The following is a 16,880-nucleotide window of genomic DNA, read 5'->3' on the forward strand; positions in this document are numbered from 1 at the left end:
CAGCACAATGGGTGCTCAGCATCCATTAGAAAGGGAGTGTTAGCATACTTCAGTTTCCGTTGGTAGACACTGGTTATCACCACTGATGAACAGACGGCCAAAGGGGAACTGGAAGGCTGCCGTTCGCCCCACTGTTCCCATCCTGATCCCCCCTGCAGCTCCACGAGGAGTAAGCCAAAACAAAAGCAGTGTTCATGTCCACTCCAGAGGCTAATGCGTTGACTGCCCGTGTTCCACGGGTGGAACAGATTGCTCCACAGCAGCAGGCGGCTGCACTGTTTCTTGTGGCACTTCGCATGTTGGCACAGGGAGCTGGAGAGAGAGGGGGGGGGAAATGCTTCAGAGAAGAGGCCAACAACAACAAGACACCCTTCAAAAGAAGAGGCTGCCAACTACAGTAATTCTGAAAATGTCTTCGGGATGTTGCACGTGGGGCTAGAAGTCATGGTAGAAACTGCTCCCCAAAGAGCCTTCAATCCACCTCCCCTGCCCACTTCAGAAGGAACCACTACTGTCAAGTAGGGTTGCCAACCTCCAGGTACTAGCTGGCGGTCTCTTGCTATTACAAATGAACTCCAGCCGATAGAGATCTGTTCACCTGGAGGGAGAAAATGTCTGCTATGGCCATTGGACTCTATGGCATTGAAGTCCCTCCCCTCCCCCAACCTCCGCCCTCCTCAGGTTCAGCCACAAAAACCTCTCGCCTGTGGCGAAGAGGGACCTGGCAACCCTACTGCCAAGCTTGGGAGATCATTTGCTAAATGCATTCCAGACAAGCCACAGTCCACCAGACTTACTGCACTCTCCTCCGTAAGGGCGTGGCCCTCTTCTGGAGCATCGGTGGCTTCCTGGGCACTGGGTTCCTCTGTGCTCTTCTCCACCTGCGTTCTCAGTTCCAGCCCGTTGCTGCTCTCTTGGGCTGCGATCTCTTGCTGCAAGATTCCCCGTCTATCCAGTACACTGCAGAGAGGAGAAAGTGAAAGAACCTTTTTTTTCCTGCCCAGTGACTGACCCAGCAAAAGGGCCATAAGGCAGGCTGTGTCCAATCCCAACCGAGACTGGGATATCAAGAGGATAAATTATGCAGGCGCTAGCCTGGAAGAGAAAGAGAGTGAAAAATGGCTAACCCATATATACTGGGGGAAATAAATCAGCATCTTCCTCAGCGTGGTGTAGTGGTTAACAGCACTGGTTAACAGCAGTGGACTCTAATCTGGAGAACTGGATTGGTTTCCCCACTCCTACATATGATGCCAGCTGGGTGACCTTGGACCAGCCACAGTTCTTTGAACTCTCTCAGCCTCACCTACCTCACAAGGTGTCTGTTGTGGGGAGGGAAGGTGATAGTATTCATGGCTATTAGTTAGAATGGATACTGGTCATGCTGCATACCTATTCTCTCTAGTATCAGAGGAGCATGCCTATTATTTTGGGTGCAGTGGAACACAGGCAGGATGGTGCTGCTGCAGTCGTCTTGTTTGTGGCTTCCTAAAGGCACCTGGTTGGCCACTGTGTGAACAGACTGCTGGACTTGATGGGCTTTGGTCTGATCCAGCAAGGCCTTTCTTATGCTCTTATGATTCTTCCTTACATGGTAGAGAAAGTCGGCATATAAAAACCAACTCTTCTTCTTCATTTTAGCTGTATGTCAGTTTAAGTGTTCTATATTCTACTGGGCCCAGCTCAGACATGCACAGTCTCCGGACCCAGATCAGACTGTTACCTGGGAGGCAGGGGTCCACACAAAACTTCACAGCAGTTTTTCATGATGTTGCCATGGCTATAGGGATTCTGCACACGGTTCTTCCCAGTCCAGGAACCCTTGATCTGAAAGAACAGCATGAGGCAGAAGGTGCCCCAGAAGAAACCTGAGCCAGTGCCAGTGCTAATCCACAGGATGGCACCCCCAATGGAAAGGGCATCTGTCACTTTATCCTGGCTTTCCTGTCATCTTTCTTTCAGAGCGTGGCGCATGCTGCTTTACTAATTACTTCAGACCCACTAGAGTCCCTTACTCATTCACAAAACAGTTGGGCTCCAACAGAGGCTGGTATATCCACCAAAGACTCTTTACCTCTCACAGTTCAACAGAAGCTGCTCCGTAGCTGCATATACAGGCTGAGATTGTTATTTATTTTTTTTGCCTCATGTCTTTCTCAAATGATAAGTTACCTCCAATCTTACATTCTGTAAAGGCCATGCCCTAAAAACAAAGGATGCAGGAAAGAAACATCCCCAAAATGGCAACAGAAGGAAGAAAAGGATAGAGAGAACCCTCCTAAGAAACTGAGATTTTTTTTTTAGAAAGGGTCCATCATGTACTGATATGGAAACTTCATGGGTTTAAATCCATCCAAAGGAGAAAGGACACTGTTTCCATAGACCTGAAACCACTGCAGCCTGGGGGGAACAGTAACGGTCTAGACTCCTAATAGACTTCCTAGCCAGCATCCCCCATTCACAGTATTTCTGCCAAGAATGTAGATAGTTACGTCTTGCAGTCCACTGCAGAGCAAGACAGACAGAACAAGCAGGAAAGCAGCTGATCATTTATAAGAGGCTGGAAAAGCATGAGTTAAGTACTCACATCTTCATTAGTTGTCTGGTTCAGTGCTACCAGGAAAGTGTGGAAGCCAGTTAAGCCCACCACAGACCACAGAGTAAAGAAGCAGATCAGAACCTCCAGGACCGTATGCAGTTGAGTTAAGGAACATGAGTCACATGGCAGGCTACTTAGCTTCTCCCTTCACTGCAGGCAGCCCACCCCGTTCCCCCTCCTGCCGTACTCCAGCCCAATGAAAGAGACGGAAGGCATCGACTGCCCCTCTTTCTGACCTCGCCTCCTGCAATAGACAGGTTACAGAGAGGCAGGTGTGGTGGAAACCAAAAGGATATGTCCCTGGTGTTTCTTTCAGAGTATTCAAAAAGCCGATCTGCAGAGATTCTGGGGAAAGGAAGATGAAATTGATCAGTCAACAAATATAAAAAATATCAAGAAAGGAGCAAGGACTGCTCTCCCTTCCCAGGCGCCCCGCTGACCTCCAGCAATCCTCACCCCCTCCACTCCAAACCTGCAGATCATCAGGACTCACTCAGGGCAACGTAGACAATGTTGAAGGAGAAGATGTAGATTGTGAGTAGAGACAAGGAGAGGATGAAGAGGTAGAAGTAACGGTAGTTCCTCTTCCCAACACAGTTCCCCACCCAGGGACAATGGTGATCAAATCGTTCTACAGGAGACAGACAAGAGAAGGAAGTTAGCATTGCCAAAGCAACGCCCCTCTCTGCTGGCCGCACAACTCCCAGCAAGAGCCAGCATATACGTAACTGAATTCTGTTAACATCGCAGCTCCTTGTCCTATGCAGTATGGACTGATTCACCCATCCTTTTTGAGACAGAGTCACCAAATGGCAGCTTTTCCCTACTATTCCCACATGTAAGACTAAATGGTCTTGTGAACACATGAAGCTGCCTTACACTGAATCAAACCCTTGGTCCTTCCGAGTCAGTATTGTCTACTCAGACCAGCAGTGGCTCTCCAGGCAGAGGTCTTTCACATCACCTTCTTGCCTAGTCCCTTGAACTGGAGATGCCGGGGATTGAACCTGGGACCTTCTGCATGCTAAGCAGATGCTCTACCACTGAGCTACAGCCCTTCCGTTGGGCTCCTTCAACATGTCTCATTTTACCACACCCTACAGAAATGGAATCTTTTCTAGAAATGTGCAGATATGGCAGTTAGTTATCTTAGGCATGGATATTAAGGAGAAATTCACATGCTTTGGTCCCAGTTTTGCATGCAACTGATTAAGCTCCACTGTCAGGCAGAACTGTCCTAAAACCTGCTGCGTGGAGGCTCTAAGTCACAATACACCCACTGGTCTATCTCAAGGACTACCTCATGGTCACAGGGTACAGCAGCACTAGGTAAAGGTAAAAGTCCCCTGTGCAAGCACCGGGCCATTCCTGACCCATGGGGTGACGTCACATCCTGACGTTTCCTAGGCAGACTTTGTTTACGGGGTGGTTTGCCAGTGCCTTCCCCAGTCATCTTCCCTTTACCCCCAGCAAGCTGGGTACTCAGCAGCACTAGCTACAGATTTTCAGCACCCTAGAATCTTAGCTTTATCTACCAAGAAAAAAAGGCAAGTAACTGGACCTTGCAGTTAAAGAGGAATTCTGATGTTTGCACAAAACTTCTCAACTCCCTTCCATGACCACTAGAGCGAAATTTATACAAGCCACAGAATTCAGTGTTCCTTGGCAGGGAATTACTATATATAGGTTAGCACAGAATACAACAACCCTGCCCATACTTCCTATTACTGTCTGTCAGGAGAAGTCCCTCAATAAGCCACCTCCCAAGTTGGAAAAATAGCTCCACAGGGTCCTGGGCCCAGCTCCACTACTTACCCACACAGTTATCACAAATGCTGCAGTGCGAGGCACGGGGTGGACGGAAGATCTTGCATGTGTAGCAGTACTTCAGCTTCACTATCTGGTTATTGATTTGGAAGTTCTTAATGCGTGGCGGTGGCCGCTGGCCCGGAGGAACAGTTCCATTGGTCGCCTCTGAAAACACAAACCGATCTGTGATTACTGTTTGTACGGGGTTGACAAAAACTGACACGCGCTCGACTTTCAGGGCAAAAATGGTTTCCCCTCTCCCATCATGGTGGAACAGTGGGGAAACCATTCTCACATCCAGAGGTCCAGTTTGTTGACCGTCATTTGCAAGGTACAGTCATCCACTTACCGATCTCCAGCTCAATGAAAGCTGCCTCATCAGGCAGGGCTCGTGGAATGACCCCAGGATCACTGAAGCTTGTCCGCAAAAGTGTGGCCATTGCAAACAGGAAGAGGACCACGGCAAAGACAGGGATGGCTGGGGAGAGCTGGACAGCCAGATAGCGACATCTACAGCGAGAGAGAAACCCAGAGGGACTGCAAATCAGACACAAAGCCTACCCGTGTGCCAAATTAAGCTTTCAGGAAAGAATAAAGATGGCTTAAAAAGGTGACCTTTTAATACATCTCTCTCTGAGGTTTAATGCCTCCAGAACAAGAAAGACATCAGCAGAAGAATCAAGGCTGAGCAAAAAGGCTACAAGAATTTCAGACGTCCTCCTATAAGGGTGTGGTAGCTGGGAGGATTTTCCTCTGAGCCCTCAATTACTTTCAAACAACATTTTTTAATCTCTGCCTTTGTGGATGAGAAGAGTTTAGAAACATTCAAGCAGATGCTGATGAAGAGGCATACTAAAACAAATTGCAGAGAATGCATTTTGTAACCATTGTTCCTTCCAAATAAGCCAGAGGAATTAATTGAATTTCTGGGTGACCACTGGAATACATTCAAAGCAAGGATAATTGATTGCTTACACTGTGGTCTTTAGAGAAGAGAGTTGGGTTTTTATACCCTGATTTTCTCTACCTTTTAAGGAGTCTCAAACTGGCTTACAATCACCTTCCCCTCCCCACAGCAGGCACCTTGTGAGGTAGGTGGGACTGAGGGAATTCAGAGAGAACCCGTAGAATCATAGAATTGGAAGGGACCACCAGGGTCATCTAGTCCAACCCTGTGCCCAATGCAGGAAATTCACAACTACCTCCCCACATCCCCAGTGACCCCTACTCCTCCCCCAGAAGATGGCCTGTTTCACTGAGGAACCACTCCAACTGTTAGAAAGTTTTTCCTACCTGTTCTTCCTAACTTTGACTAGCCCAAGGTCCCCCAGCAGGCTTTATGTGTAGGAGTGAGGAAACCAACCCGCTCCATCAGATTTGAGCCTGCCACTCATGTGGAGAAGTGGGGGATTAAATCCGGTTCTTCAGATTAGAGTCCATCGCTCTTAACCACTACACCACACTGGCACCATCCCCCACGAGACCAAATGGAAGAAGAAAATATTCTATCAAGCTTCAAAGTAAATGCCAGACCAATATATCTCTGTCTGAATGACCACTGGAATTCATTGACATGGCTTGGATCCTGACACTCCCTGTGCAAAATCCAATCTGTACCTTTGTTGATGAGAGGAGTTTAGAGATATTCAAGCAGCCTCCAATGAAGGCTTACAAACTAGGACAATTTATGCAGCATCCTCCACTGTTTCCTGGGCTTCTCTTGTGGCCATTACTGAAAACTCATCTTGGAATACAGCTCTACTCCAGTGATTGCAAGTGCCAGGAAGGGTTGTAATTAAAAAGCAGCCCTTTTAAAGGTATGACATTGACAAAAATTCACAGGTTTATATAATTCACTCTGGCCCAAGCACCCGACACGACCCTCTGTAACCTAGCCAACACACAAAGGCTGGATTCTTCCTCCATATTCCAGTATCTGAGCCCTTGTGCAGAAATACAGAGGGATCTAAGAAGTGATTACTGCTAGAACTACAAAGATTAGAGTGTGTGTGTGTGTGTGTGTGTGAAGACAGCATAGTAACAGCGCTTCATGGGAATGGGTGAATTGCTGCCTTTTTCTATCACCTGTGGAAACCCACTGCCAACTACTACCTGGGATTTTGGAACAGGACAGAAGACAGAGATGTGTGTGTGGAATATGACCATGCCTCCTCTCCTGGATCAAGATCCTGCCTGCAGGGTCAACCTGATAAAAACTGCCAGGTGGCCAGTAAGCTGCACACTAAAGAAGGTGGGGACAAAACCAACAGCAGCTTCTCGCAGCAGAGTACAATGCCCAAGAGGGGAGGAGATGGAAACACCAATCCTTTGGCTGCAGCTGCCAAACACAGCCCCTCCCCTGCTGCATAAGCAGGAAGCGGGATGCCGGCAGTTGCTCTGCAGACGTGACTTCTCTGAAGGAGGCCACAGGGAACAACCTCTGCATGGAGCAAAAGCTGATTCCAGGTGTTTCTGCAGCTTCCCTTTCCCCTGTGTTCCTGTCGCTCTTTTCTACTCATGCCTACGTCTAGGAGAAGATATCTAGAAGGAGCTGCCATTGCACAGTTTCTCAGTTTACCCCTCTAATTGAAGTATGTCATAGCTCCCACATTCTGCACCCAGTGTTCTATAAAGAACGTGCAGAACATGTACACATTTACATGTTTTGTATAAACAGTTATGCTTCTGAGGGTGGGTCTTAAATGCATGAGCCTTTTTTCAAAAAAAAAATTAGACATACAGAAGACAGAATGGAGTTCATAAGCCAGCAAGGTTAGTTAGCAGACCGGAGAAAGGAAAAGGTCACAAAAGCTTCACATCGCTAGAAGCCAGGAGTAAGCTGAGCAGCCTCTGCGGCGCTACAAGCTAGTTCTGCAGGGGCCACTCGGCTCAGAACCAGCCAGTGACACCCGTGACATGCACCGGTTCACCCACGGCCTCCTTCTGTACTACAACCAGCTGCCAATGGCTCGTGCAACTGAGCCAACACCAATCATTGTGGCCACTGACAGGTCCAACTTAAGCGGCTTCTGCAGCACTGGCAAAGCTACTGGGACTTGGCTCTGCCTGCTCCTGGCTGCCACTGATAGCAGCCCACCGGAAACTTTCCTTGTAAATTAAATGGTCAGGACACTCATGCTGGAAGCTCCATATTAGTTTCTAATATGTGGCATTTTGAGTGCAATGACCTAACTCTAGCTAACCTTAACTTTAAACTTACCCAACCCTTCAGAAAGCCAGCACGGTATAATGGTTAGAGTGTTGGAGGCCCAGGTTCGAATCCCCACTCTGCCATGGCAGCCTGCCAGCTGTCCTTGGGCCAGTCACACTTTCTCAGCCTAACCAACCTTACAGAGTCGTGAGGATAAAATGGAGGAGAGGAGAATGATCTAAGGCACCTTGGGTTCCCACTGGGGAGAAAGGTGGGGTATAAATGAAGTAAGTAAGAAAACAAATAGAGAGCCCCGTGGCGCAGAGTGGTAAGCTGCAGTACTGCAGTCAAAAGCTCTGCTCACGACCTGAGTTCGACCCCGACAAAAGTCAGTTTCTGGTAGCTGGCTCAAGGTTGACTCAGCCTTCCATCCTTCCCAGGTCGGTAAAAGGAGTACCCAGCTTGCTGGGGGTAAAGTGTAGATGAGTGGGAAAGGCAATGGCAAACCACCCCATAAACAGTCTGCCTAGTAAACGTTGGGATGTGATGTCACCTCATGGGTCAGTAATGACCCGGTGCTTGCACAGGGAACTACCTTTACCTTTAAGAAAAGAAATAAATAAAGAGTCAAAACTCTGGGAACTATTAAAGTTTTAGATTACTTTGTGGGAACCAGACAAGAGGATTAAAAATTCATCCTTCACTGTTTTCAGAGCAGTTAACCACTTCTGGGCTACTGTAACCTTTCAGACCAGGTAACTTGCAAGTTACATCACAGATCTATTCCAGCACCTATATTCTCACAGAATCCTAGAGTTGTTACTTAAATGTTTTTGGTATGGTACCTTCAGCTGACTAAAATTAAGATTTCAAAATAGAAACTCAGCCTTTTTACCAAGGGTGGAGTCAGGTGACTCTATATGAGCGAGCTCAATTCATGTCCCATCAAAACAATCCGGTACAGCTGACAGAATTTCTCTCTGCACTAGGGTTGCCAGGTCCCTCTTCGCCACCGGTGGGAGGTTTCCTGGGCGGAGCCTGAGGAGGGCGGGGTTTGGGGAGGGACTTCAATGCCATAGAGTCCAATTGCCAAAGCGGCCATTTTCCCCAGGTTAGCTGATCTCTAACAGCTGGAGATCAGTTGTAATAGCAGGAGATCTCCAGCTAGTACCTGGAGGTTAGCAACCTACTCTGCGCACAGCATTTGGAATAGGGAGAACAGAGGAAGGACCCCAGCTACGTGAGTCCCTGGATCATACCACGTGCGCTTAGCCAAACAGTTTACAAAAATGATTTCTACTAATCCTAGCTTCCCCCAGCTACCTAGCCAGTCTCTGCCACCACCCCCTTCTGTGTCCTCACCAAACACATAAATCTATGAAATTCTATTCAACGCAGTCTTCTGCACTCCAAACAAAATTCATATTAACCAGCCAGTGGGGACTTATTAATTTAGAATCCCCTTTTAACAAAAAGCTTTTAAGCAGCTCAAAAATTAAAGCCAGCATAAAAGTAACAACTTTGAAATTTACAAAAAGCAAACAGCAATCCATGCACCCAGTTTAAAAAAAAACAGTAACAAAACAGGAATTAGGAACAATAAAGTGACACAAATGGTCAAAGCCCTAGAAAAAGAGGAATGTTCTCATTTTGCACCTAAAACTCAAGAAAGAAGGTGCCAGGTAAAAGGATGCACAGAGAGAACTCCATATGCAAGACCACACAGAAAACCCCCAATTTCTGGTGGCTACGGATCAACCCCTCTAAAGTGGGAACCCCTCCAATAATGACTTCAAACGTCAGGTGGCAAGTGGAATTTCAACTCCTACGACAAGAAGGATTTGTCCCAACATTTAAGGACTGCAGCTTTCAAAAGTACACAAACTCTAACTGGAAACTGTGGCAAAGAGGATCCAAAAGGATTCCGGAACTACGATCACATGACTCCGACAAACTCAAACAGAGATGATGCAAACGCTTGGTGCTTCAACAGTTTAACGTACCACCAACGCCACAAGCTATAATTATGAAACCCAACTGGCAATACTTGTAGGTTCACACTTTTATCACCCTTACGTATGGATCTCTGATCCTGCTGGCAAGGATAAAAGGAACCTAGAACATATTTCAATTTGTATTAAAGACATGCACCTTAGGACCTTCTTCTGCACATGTATACAAGCATCTCTTTAAAAAAGACAGTCCTCCTAGTGGAGAAGTTTCAGAAACCAAATGGCCAAAGTTATGACACATCACCAATATATACAGGCACCATATGCATATCCTGCTGGTCCATTGGCTGCCCTGGATATTCCTTCTGCCCAAGCAATCATGTCAAGTTCCCATTCTTAAAGATTTTCTACAGTCATCTACCCTCATAGTGCGTCCAAGACTTCCCCCACAATTGCAAGCACTACTCAGCAAACAAGGAAGCAACCAGGCTGAAGTGCAAACCAATTTTAGAGTAATGCCTAATGATGGGCAAATAGCAAGTCACTCAACAAACACAGTCTCATAAGTAATAATTCCAGGGGGTAATCATCCCTTGCTGGCACCACTCCACATCAGTTACACCTTACTTACTTAAGTTACTTTATATACCCTGTTTTTCTCCTCCATGGGAACCCAACATGTCATTTCCTTTTTTATCCTCACAACAACCCTGAGAGGTAGGTTAGGCTGAGAGTAGGCTGAGAGGTAGGTTAGGCTGTGACTGGCCCAAGATTGCCCAGCAAGTTTCCAAGGCAGAGTGGGGGTTCAAACCCAAGTCTTCCAGATCCTGATCTGATACTCTAACCACAGCACACACACTATACTCCATCACCCTGGAAGTTTAGAGTATGGACCTGGTGTACATTCTGGTTTTCTATCCAGAAATGGAAATTATGCCAGTCACGTGAGTGGTTGTCTATCCTTTGCCCTAAAGGGCCAGGAGCTCTTTAAAGTAAGAAGCAAGAACAAGCAACTCAAGACAGGTGACACAGCACAGGCCTAGAGACCAAGGTACAGCCTAGAGATCAAGCTACAGGGCACTTCCATTGACCAATCAGGGGTGGGACACCAGGCATTAGCACAAGCAGAAAACCAGGCAGATGGAAGGCAGGGTAGTCAAGCTACAGTCAGGCACAAATCTGTTCACCCATTATGGGCTGCTACTTGCCCCAAGTGACCACTGGCAAGATGCATAGCTGCTCTATCAGATTAAATTAAACACCTGTACCCTCTTTCACTGTTGCAAATATTCCAGAGCTATACCCAGAAGCTTGCCGGGGCAATCTTGGGCCAGTCACACACTCTCAGCCTATTGACTGCACCAGCTTGTGAATAAACACATTTTATTTATTTATTTTATCCCATTTATAATCTGCCCTCCCCAGCCAAGATCGGGCTCAGAGTGAATCACATAAAATAGATTATAAGATAAAATAGATATAAGATAAAAAAAACATGTTAAAACAAATTAAAACCAAAGTGTACAGTCACTAACCTACATCCAAAAGGCACCACTAATGTGAAATATGGCCACAGCAAAAAACCTGCTGCACTCCACATCCCCCCAAAATAGGATGATTCCGGGGGGGGGGTGAGAGTGAGAGAGAGTGAGAGAGAGTGAGAGAGAAGGGTAGAAAGGCCAGCATTGATGGAAACCAACCGTAGCTGGCCTCAATCATAGGCCTGGTGGAACAGCTCTGTCTTGTAGGTCCTGTGGAAATCCCTGAGGTCCCGCAGGGCCCTGGTCTCACTTGGGAGGCTATTCCACCAGACAGGGGCCAGGGTGGAGAAAGCTTGGGAAGCATCCCCACCCCCCAAATGAGCAAACAGAGCAGCACAAACAGCAACAGAAGTGAATGCGACATGACTGAACCTTGCCCAGGACAAACCTCAAGCGATCAAGTGACAACACTAACAGACAGCAACTCCAGGTAATTATGCCGGACACAATAAAACTTATCAGTTTTAAGAGCAATCTAGACACACTTTAAAAAGGTGAAGACTGTGCTCAAGACACCCCAATCATCAAGAATCTGACTTTTAAAGAGGAATTCTTTAAGGGTAAATGAATCAGAAATTCTAGTCATTTATTTTACAGTTCTCTAGAAAAAAATCCAAACTCAGCAAATTAAAAAATACACTGGTAGAGTTGAAAGAGTGTCTGACGGACACTCCTGTACCTAGAAGATGGCTAAAACAGCAGCCTAAATGAGTCATAAATCAAGAAGCTTTTGGTATTGCTTTGACCTCCTATAAAGCCCAGATTCAAATGCCAAACATTCCAAACTCTTGCTTCACAACTGCACTTGAATCAGAAGCACAATTAATGTCTTGGGCTTCTTTACATCACTCACAAGAACTGATAAAAACACAAGAAGCCAATCAACCTTCTTCCTTAGGTTAGACAGCAGTATGAAATGCTGTGGCAAAACCAACATGGGCCTTTTATGCGGGGACGTTTCCCCGCGGTCACCCCTGTCAGAGGTCTCCTCACTCTTCCCACGCGTTTTGCCCGCATTTTCCAGATTCTGGCTAAAACAGCACCTGTAAAACACAGGCAAAATGTGCGGGGAGAGCAAGGTGACCTCTGACAGGCAGAAAAGGCATGCATAATCAAAAGGCAGCCTCGAAGCAGTCGGCAGGGGTGACCGTGGGGAAACATCCCTGCATAAAAGGCTACAGCTCGCTTGGGCGGGAGTGGGGGATATAAATTGAAAATAGAAACATATGAACATAATGCTGAACAGTTATACTCCAAGTGTACAGAGTAGTCCTTGGTTTTATCTTTCACCTTAGAGATTTTTACCTTTCACCTTAGAGATTTTTACCTAAGTTGTTTTATCTGTGTACAAAGGTGGCTGTCAGGATTTTATTCAGCAGGACCCTGGGAAAACACAAGGGAAGCTAAAGGGCAGATGATCAAAGCAGCAGTGTTTGAATTCAGATGTGCAACAGGAAGACAGGTTTTTTTGGGGGGGGGAGTTAGAGGGAGGCTGGTTAACAGCAAAATAGGAACAATAATGTAAGAATTAACACCCAGGTAAGAGGAGGGGGAACAATAAAGGACTCCAAGTTTCAGACTTCACAACCTGCAGAGTCTACAGCAAAGTGAGGCAACCTGCTAAACACTGTTAAACTGACAAAACATACCACTCTATGTTCTGTTTCTTTGCCTAAGACATCCAGCTACTCTTCCACCTTTATGTCTATGATCTATCAATTCCAGATCCGGGGGAGACTAGCTGGAAAGCCCTATGCCAGTTCCCACTACACTCTCTCCTCACCTGGGATCAGTCAACAACATCTCCTTATCACAAAAAAACCCATATGGTTTTGTATCAGAAAAGTGTCTTGATCATACAACCCAACAGGTAGTATCTGGGAATATTCCCACCATTCTGTTCATGCCACATTTAGGACAGAAGTCAAAGTAACCTCTCAGGCTGAAAGACCTGAAGGCTCAACATAGGATTAGAAATACAAACTCAAACCAACCTAACACCACCTCATCAGCAACTGCTTTACTTAATAAGGTGAACTAGAAAGGATGTGGGTTCCAACATAAAATCCTGTTTCAACCACAACTACTAGGTAGAAGCAGGTTGATCTCTTTATTATCCTGACAACTGTTATACTCACATAGCCCTGAAGGTCTACTGACATGTTTGAAATAAGAAAGGCTGACAGAGGATTCACTACCTCTAAAAGATTAAATATATTAGGGATTCCTGGCTCCTAACGTCTTGTGTATACTCTCTTTGGAAACACCTATGGGCAGAACCACCAGACAATCATAGACTCTTAAACACAGACTGGATTCTTCATGTACATTGCTTTTGCTCTCAAAAACCTATGTAGAGTATGTATCATGGGACAGCTTCAGTAGTGGGTTTGAATAGTCCCTTCCCAGAAAGAGTTCTCACTTGTCCTGGTCAAATGACCAGCCACAACATTACACAACCTGGGGTACCAATAAGGCAGGTAAACAAGCTGTAAGCCTTGTGTTACCAAACAGCCCACTTGCTAACTGAACACTTTCTTATGAGAGCAAACCAGCAATTTTCAGAAGTGATGTTGTAAGCATAATTAGCAGAAAAAGGCTGAAGCAACATCTTTTTGTTTGGTTGTTAATTAGTTATCAAGCCTCTATCTTCACTGTTCGGAAAAAATAACATTCAAGTGTAGTTCAGATTGAATTGCAGTGACAAACTATACCAAACCGAACCCATCTCCTCTCTACCAGCCAACCCCCCCACAAAAAAACCCTCACTATGTCAGATTATACACCAAACAGGCCTAAAATGAGACTCACAGGCACCATGCTCCAGTTCCTTTTCCAGTCTTATAACAAGAACTCTGCCCTTCCAAAAACAGGCACCAGAAGGAAGTTTCTGGAGAAAGTACCGGTATTTCAGGCAGCAAAAAAGAAGACCAGTGTCACCAGGTCATTCAGAGAGGATAGGGCTTGCCCGGTTATTTTCACCAATGATTTTATTGTAGGCTCTCTCAGCAATTATCAGTGGAAGTACAAAGTTTGTGATTCCATGTCAGAACGTTTTGTTGTGTGGCATAAGAAGTGCATTAAATTCCTGCCATTACGTCTTCATGTGTAAACTTAACTTTATCCCATTCATTGACAGTGGAGGAATTAATTTCTTAACTGGTTGCTTTCTATACTGGCTTCATATTCAATTAAATATAACTTTTAAAGTGATAATGGAGTTCTGAGAAATGGAAGAAACTAGTTAGTGAGCTGTTTGTTGTGGTTATGATAACAAGGGTTACCGCTATATTTAATTCTATATACTTTTGTCATAGCTTGATAAAATTACAAGACACTGTGAAGAGAGGGGGGTTAGTTTTTGTGGTAGCAATAGTTAGAAAATATGGTCATTAAAATATGAAACCCTGAAGGTTTAAAAATGAGTCTGGCTTAAAGCCAAATTGTCAAGTCCTGCCCTAAGGGCCCATAAAGGGACTAGCAAGGAAGCACTATTCTAACCCACAAGAATGTAAACTTGGGGCTCAATTTATGGGGCTGCTCACATGTTCCAGTTTGGGGACAACTGTGCTCCACACCTATATGAATTTGATATTTGTGAACAAGTGATACAAAGGTACTCACGTAGGCCCTGTATGTTCAACTGAGAACCCTAACAAATATAGGGTCCTGATCACACATATAGGATCTCAAAACCTACACTTATATGCATATAGGCTTGTTTGCAAGTCATACCAAATGTGTAAAAATAGAGGCAGGCCCATAGGCTCGATCCAGATTTCTCCTACAGATGCTCCTCTCCCTCCTGACTGTAACCTGTAAATAGTCCTTACTCCATGCTCCAAGCATGAACAACAAACACCAAAACAACAACAACCCCAAATATAAACTTTCAACTATTATAAACTTACTCAAATGCAAAGAAAAGGGTACATGTCCCCACAATGAGGAACAAAGTCAGGTAGAAGATTCCCTTCTGTCGGGCCATCATGACGCGCCCATCACAACAGAATGTATTCCTTCCTGGCAGCTTCTCCCATTTCCGCGTCACCTTCTTTCTTGCTATCATCACAGACATGGCTGCACCTTCACAGAAGGCAGGACAGATGAGCTGTGGTCCGTCTCCACTCCAGCCACTGGAACGTACACACCATCCTCAGAGCCCCAGCCTCAGCCCCTAGAAAGATGAGAGACAAGGAAACCAGTCAGCGTAGCTCCTCACGATGCACCTACACTGGGAAAATAAAAAGTGTCCCAACCACGATTAGAGGGATGACATCCTTCCTGGCACGCCCATATCTTGAGGTTTACTCACTCATCATGCAGCACTTTTCATAAGTGACTGACGGATCCATTCCGACCCAACAGGAAAAACAGAACAAGGCTTGTGCCACAACTCCTAGCACTTGGGAAACCTACACACTCCCAGGGCTTTGTAAGTGATCAGCACTTGTCCTATGGCAAACAAGTAGCTGCAGGCTGGCTAAAACAGCCCCAAGACACACCCACCTACAAGTGAATTTCCCCTCATGCCACCTGGGTGAATGCCAGACAGGCTCCAAGAACTGCAATGGCACCCTACACAAGATTTGCTTTTTAGCAAACGGCAAGTCAATTGAGATTATAGCAGACTGAAGCCTTGCTCATACTGAAGAATGTTTGGCATGATTTACGTTCAGAGCACAGACATTTTTGTAGTAACCAAACTTCCAGGCCAAATGCAGACCATTAAATCAACAATTCCGCATCTCACTGACCAGATAAATTACTAGCTAGTAGCTTTTGCACTAAACTCCGGCCCTCCTAGCAGAGCTTTTAGAGAGCTGCTTCCAGTGGGCTATTCCAAAAATATCCAGCAACAAAATCATCCTCCTCCTACAGAACATTATATGATAGTTTATTTAAAAAACAAAAGCTGCTTGGCATTTTTTCCTGCCCCGCCCTTGTTCTTATCTCCTCTGAAGAAACCCTCACAGAGATCTAACAGTGGACTGGAAAGTGCAATAGGTCGTTTAAACCCCAATTCACTTTTCCTCCTTGGCTTTGCTAATTCCCACAGGCACACAGCAGTTTAATGTATAAGAGAGGTATAAAGTATGATACTGGAAGAGAGAGATTTACGGATTCTGCCTAGAAGTTAAAAACGCAACTGCTGTCAATGTATTCTAACCCTTGTATACTCACATTAGCAGATGTTCAACGAAGTAACAAGGCAGATTTCCCTCGAACATTCAAAAACCATCCTTATAGTTGTAGGGTGTGGATTCTACTCCACTGCAATGACTAGGAATGGACCAGCCATGGCAGATATTCCTGGCTAGTTAAACCGAAGCAAGAAAACAAGAAGTGTGCTCTTGTATTAGGGACATTTGCGATTCCCCATCTTTCAGCACCTGGGAAAGCAGGCACATTTCCAACGCTTCTCACTACGGGATTGAGGGGGAGGGGAGGGGAAACGCCACCGAAGAACCTCTCTACCTTTTGTCAATTAAAAAGCAGCCGTCCAAGCGCCTCGTTTTATTTATTGGGGTTTGACTAATACTATGGTTTTCGCACACACACACACACCCCGCTCTTCACCTACCTCTTCGCTCACGCACACAATCCAAAAGCAAAGATGCATCGCAAATGCACGGACGATCCCACTTGACGCCCCACCCATAGGCAATGCAAGACAACAAAGAACGAAAATTTAAAAATGGGAGACGAGCGAACGAGGCGAGACCCCCGGGATCGGCCACCCACCCTTCCTGCACCAGCTGGCTGCCACCCGCGCTCCTTCAGGCGTGGCTGCCTCCCATTGTTCCCGACTTGACCTTGTATTCTCG

The 16,880-nt window shown here is 45.8% G+C and overlaps 1 protein-coding gene across 1 annotated transcript; it reads right to left on the reverse strand.

The window, feature by feature from the left end:
- Positions 1-210: 210 nt before the first annotated feature.
- ZDHHC9 (zinc finger DHHC-type palmitoyltransferase 9) lies at positions 211-15,225 on the reverse strand. The gene is made up of 9 exons (XM_056858978.1): positions 14,964-15,225; positions 4,758-4,918; positions 4,415-4,573; positions 3,093-3,230; positions 2,896-2,944; positions 2,588-2,690; positions 1,724-1,827; positions 798-960; positions 211-312 (listed from the first exon to the last, which is right to left on the reverse strand). The coding sequence occupies exons 1-9, from the start codon at positions 15,128-15,130 to the stop codon at positions 211-213; spliced, it is 1,146 nt and encodes a 381-aa protein (XP_056714956.1). The 5' UTR covers positions 15,131-15,225.
- Between the last annotated feature and the right edge of the window lie 1,655 nt (positions 15,226-16,880).

Source organism: Euleptes europaea, chromosome 13 (genome assembly GCF_029931775.1).
Source record: "Euleptes europaea isolate rEulEur1 chromosome 13, rEulEur1.hap1, whole genome shotgun sequence".
Classification (NCBI taxonomy): Eukaryota; Metazoa; Chordata; class Lepidosauria; order Squamata; family Sphaerodactylidae; genus Euleptes; species Euleptes europaea.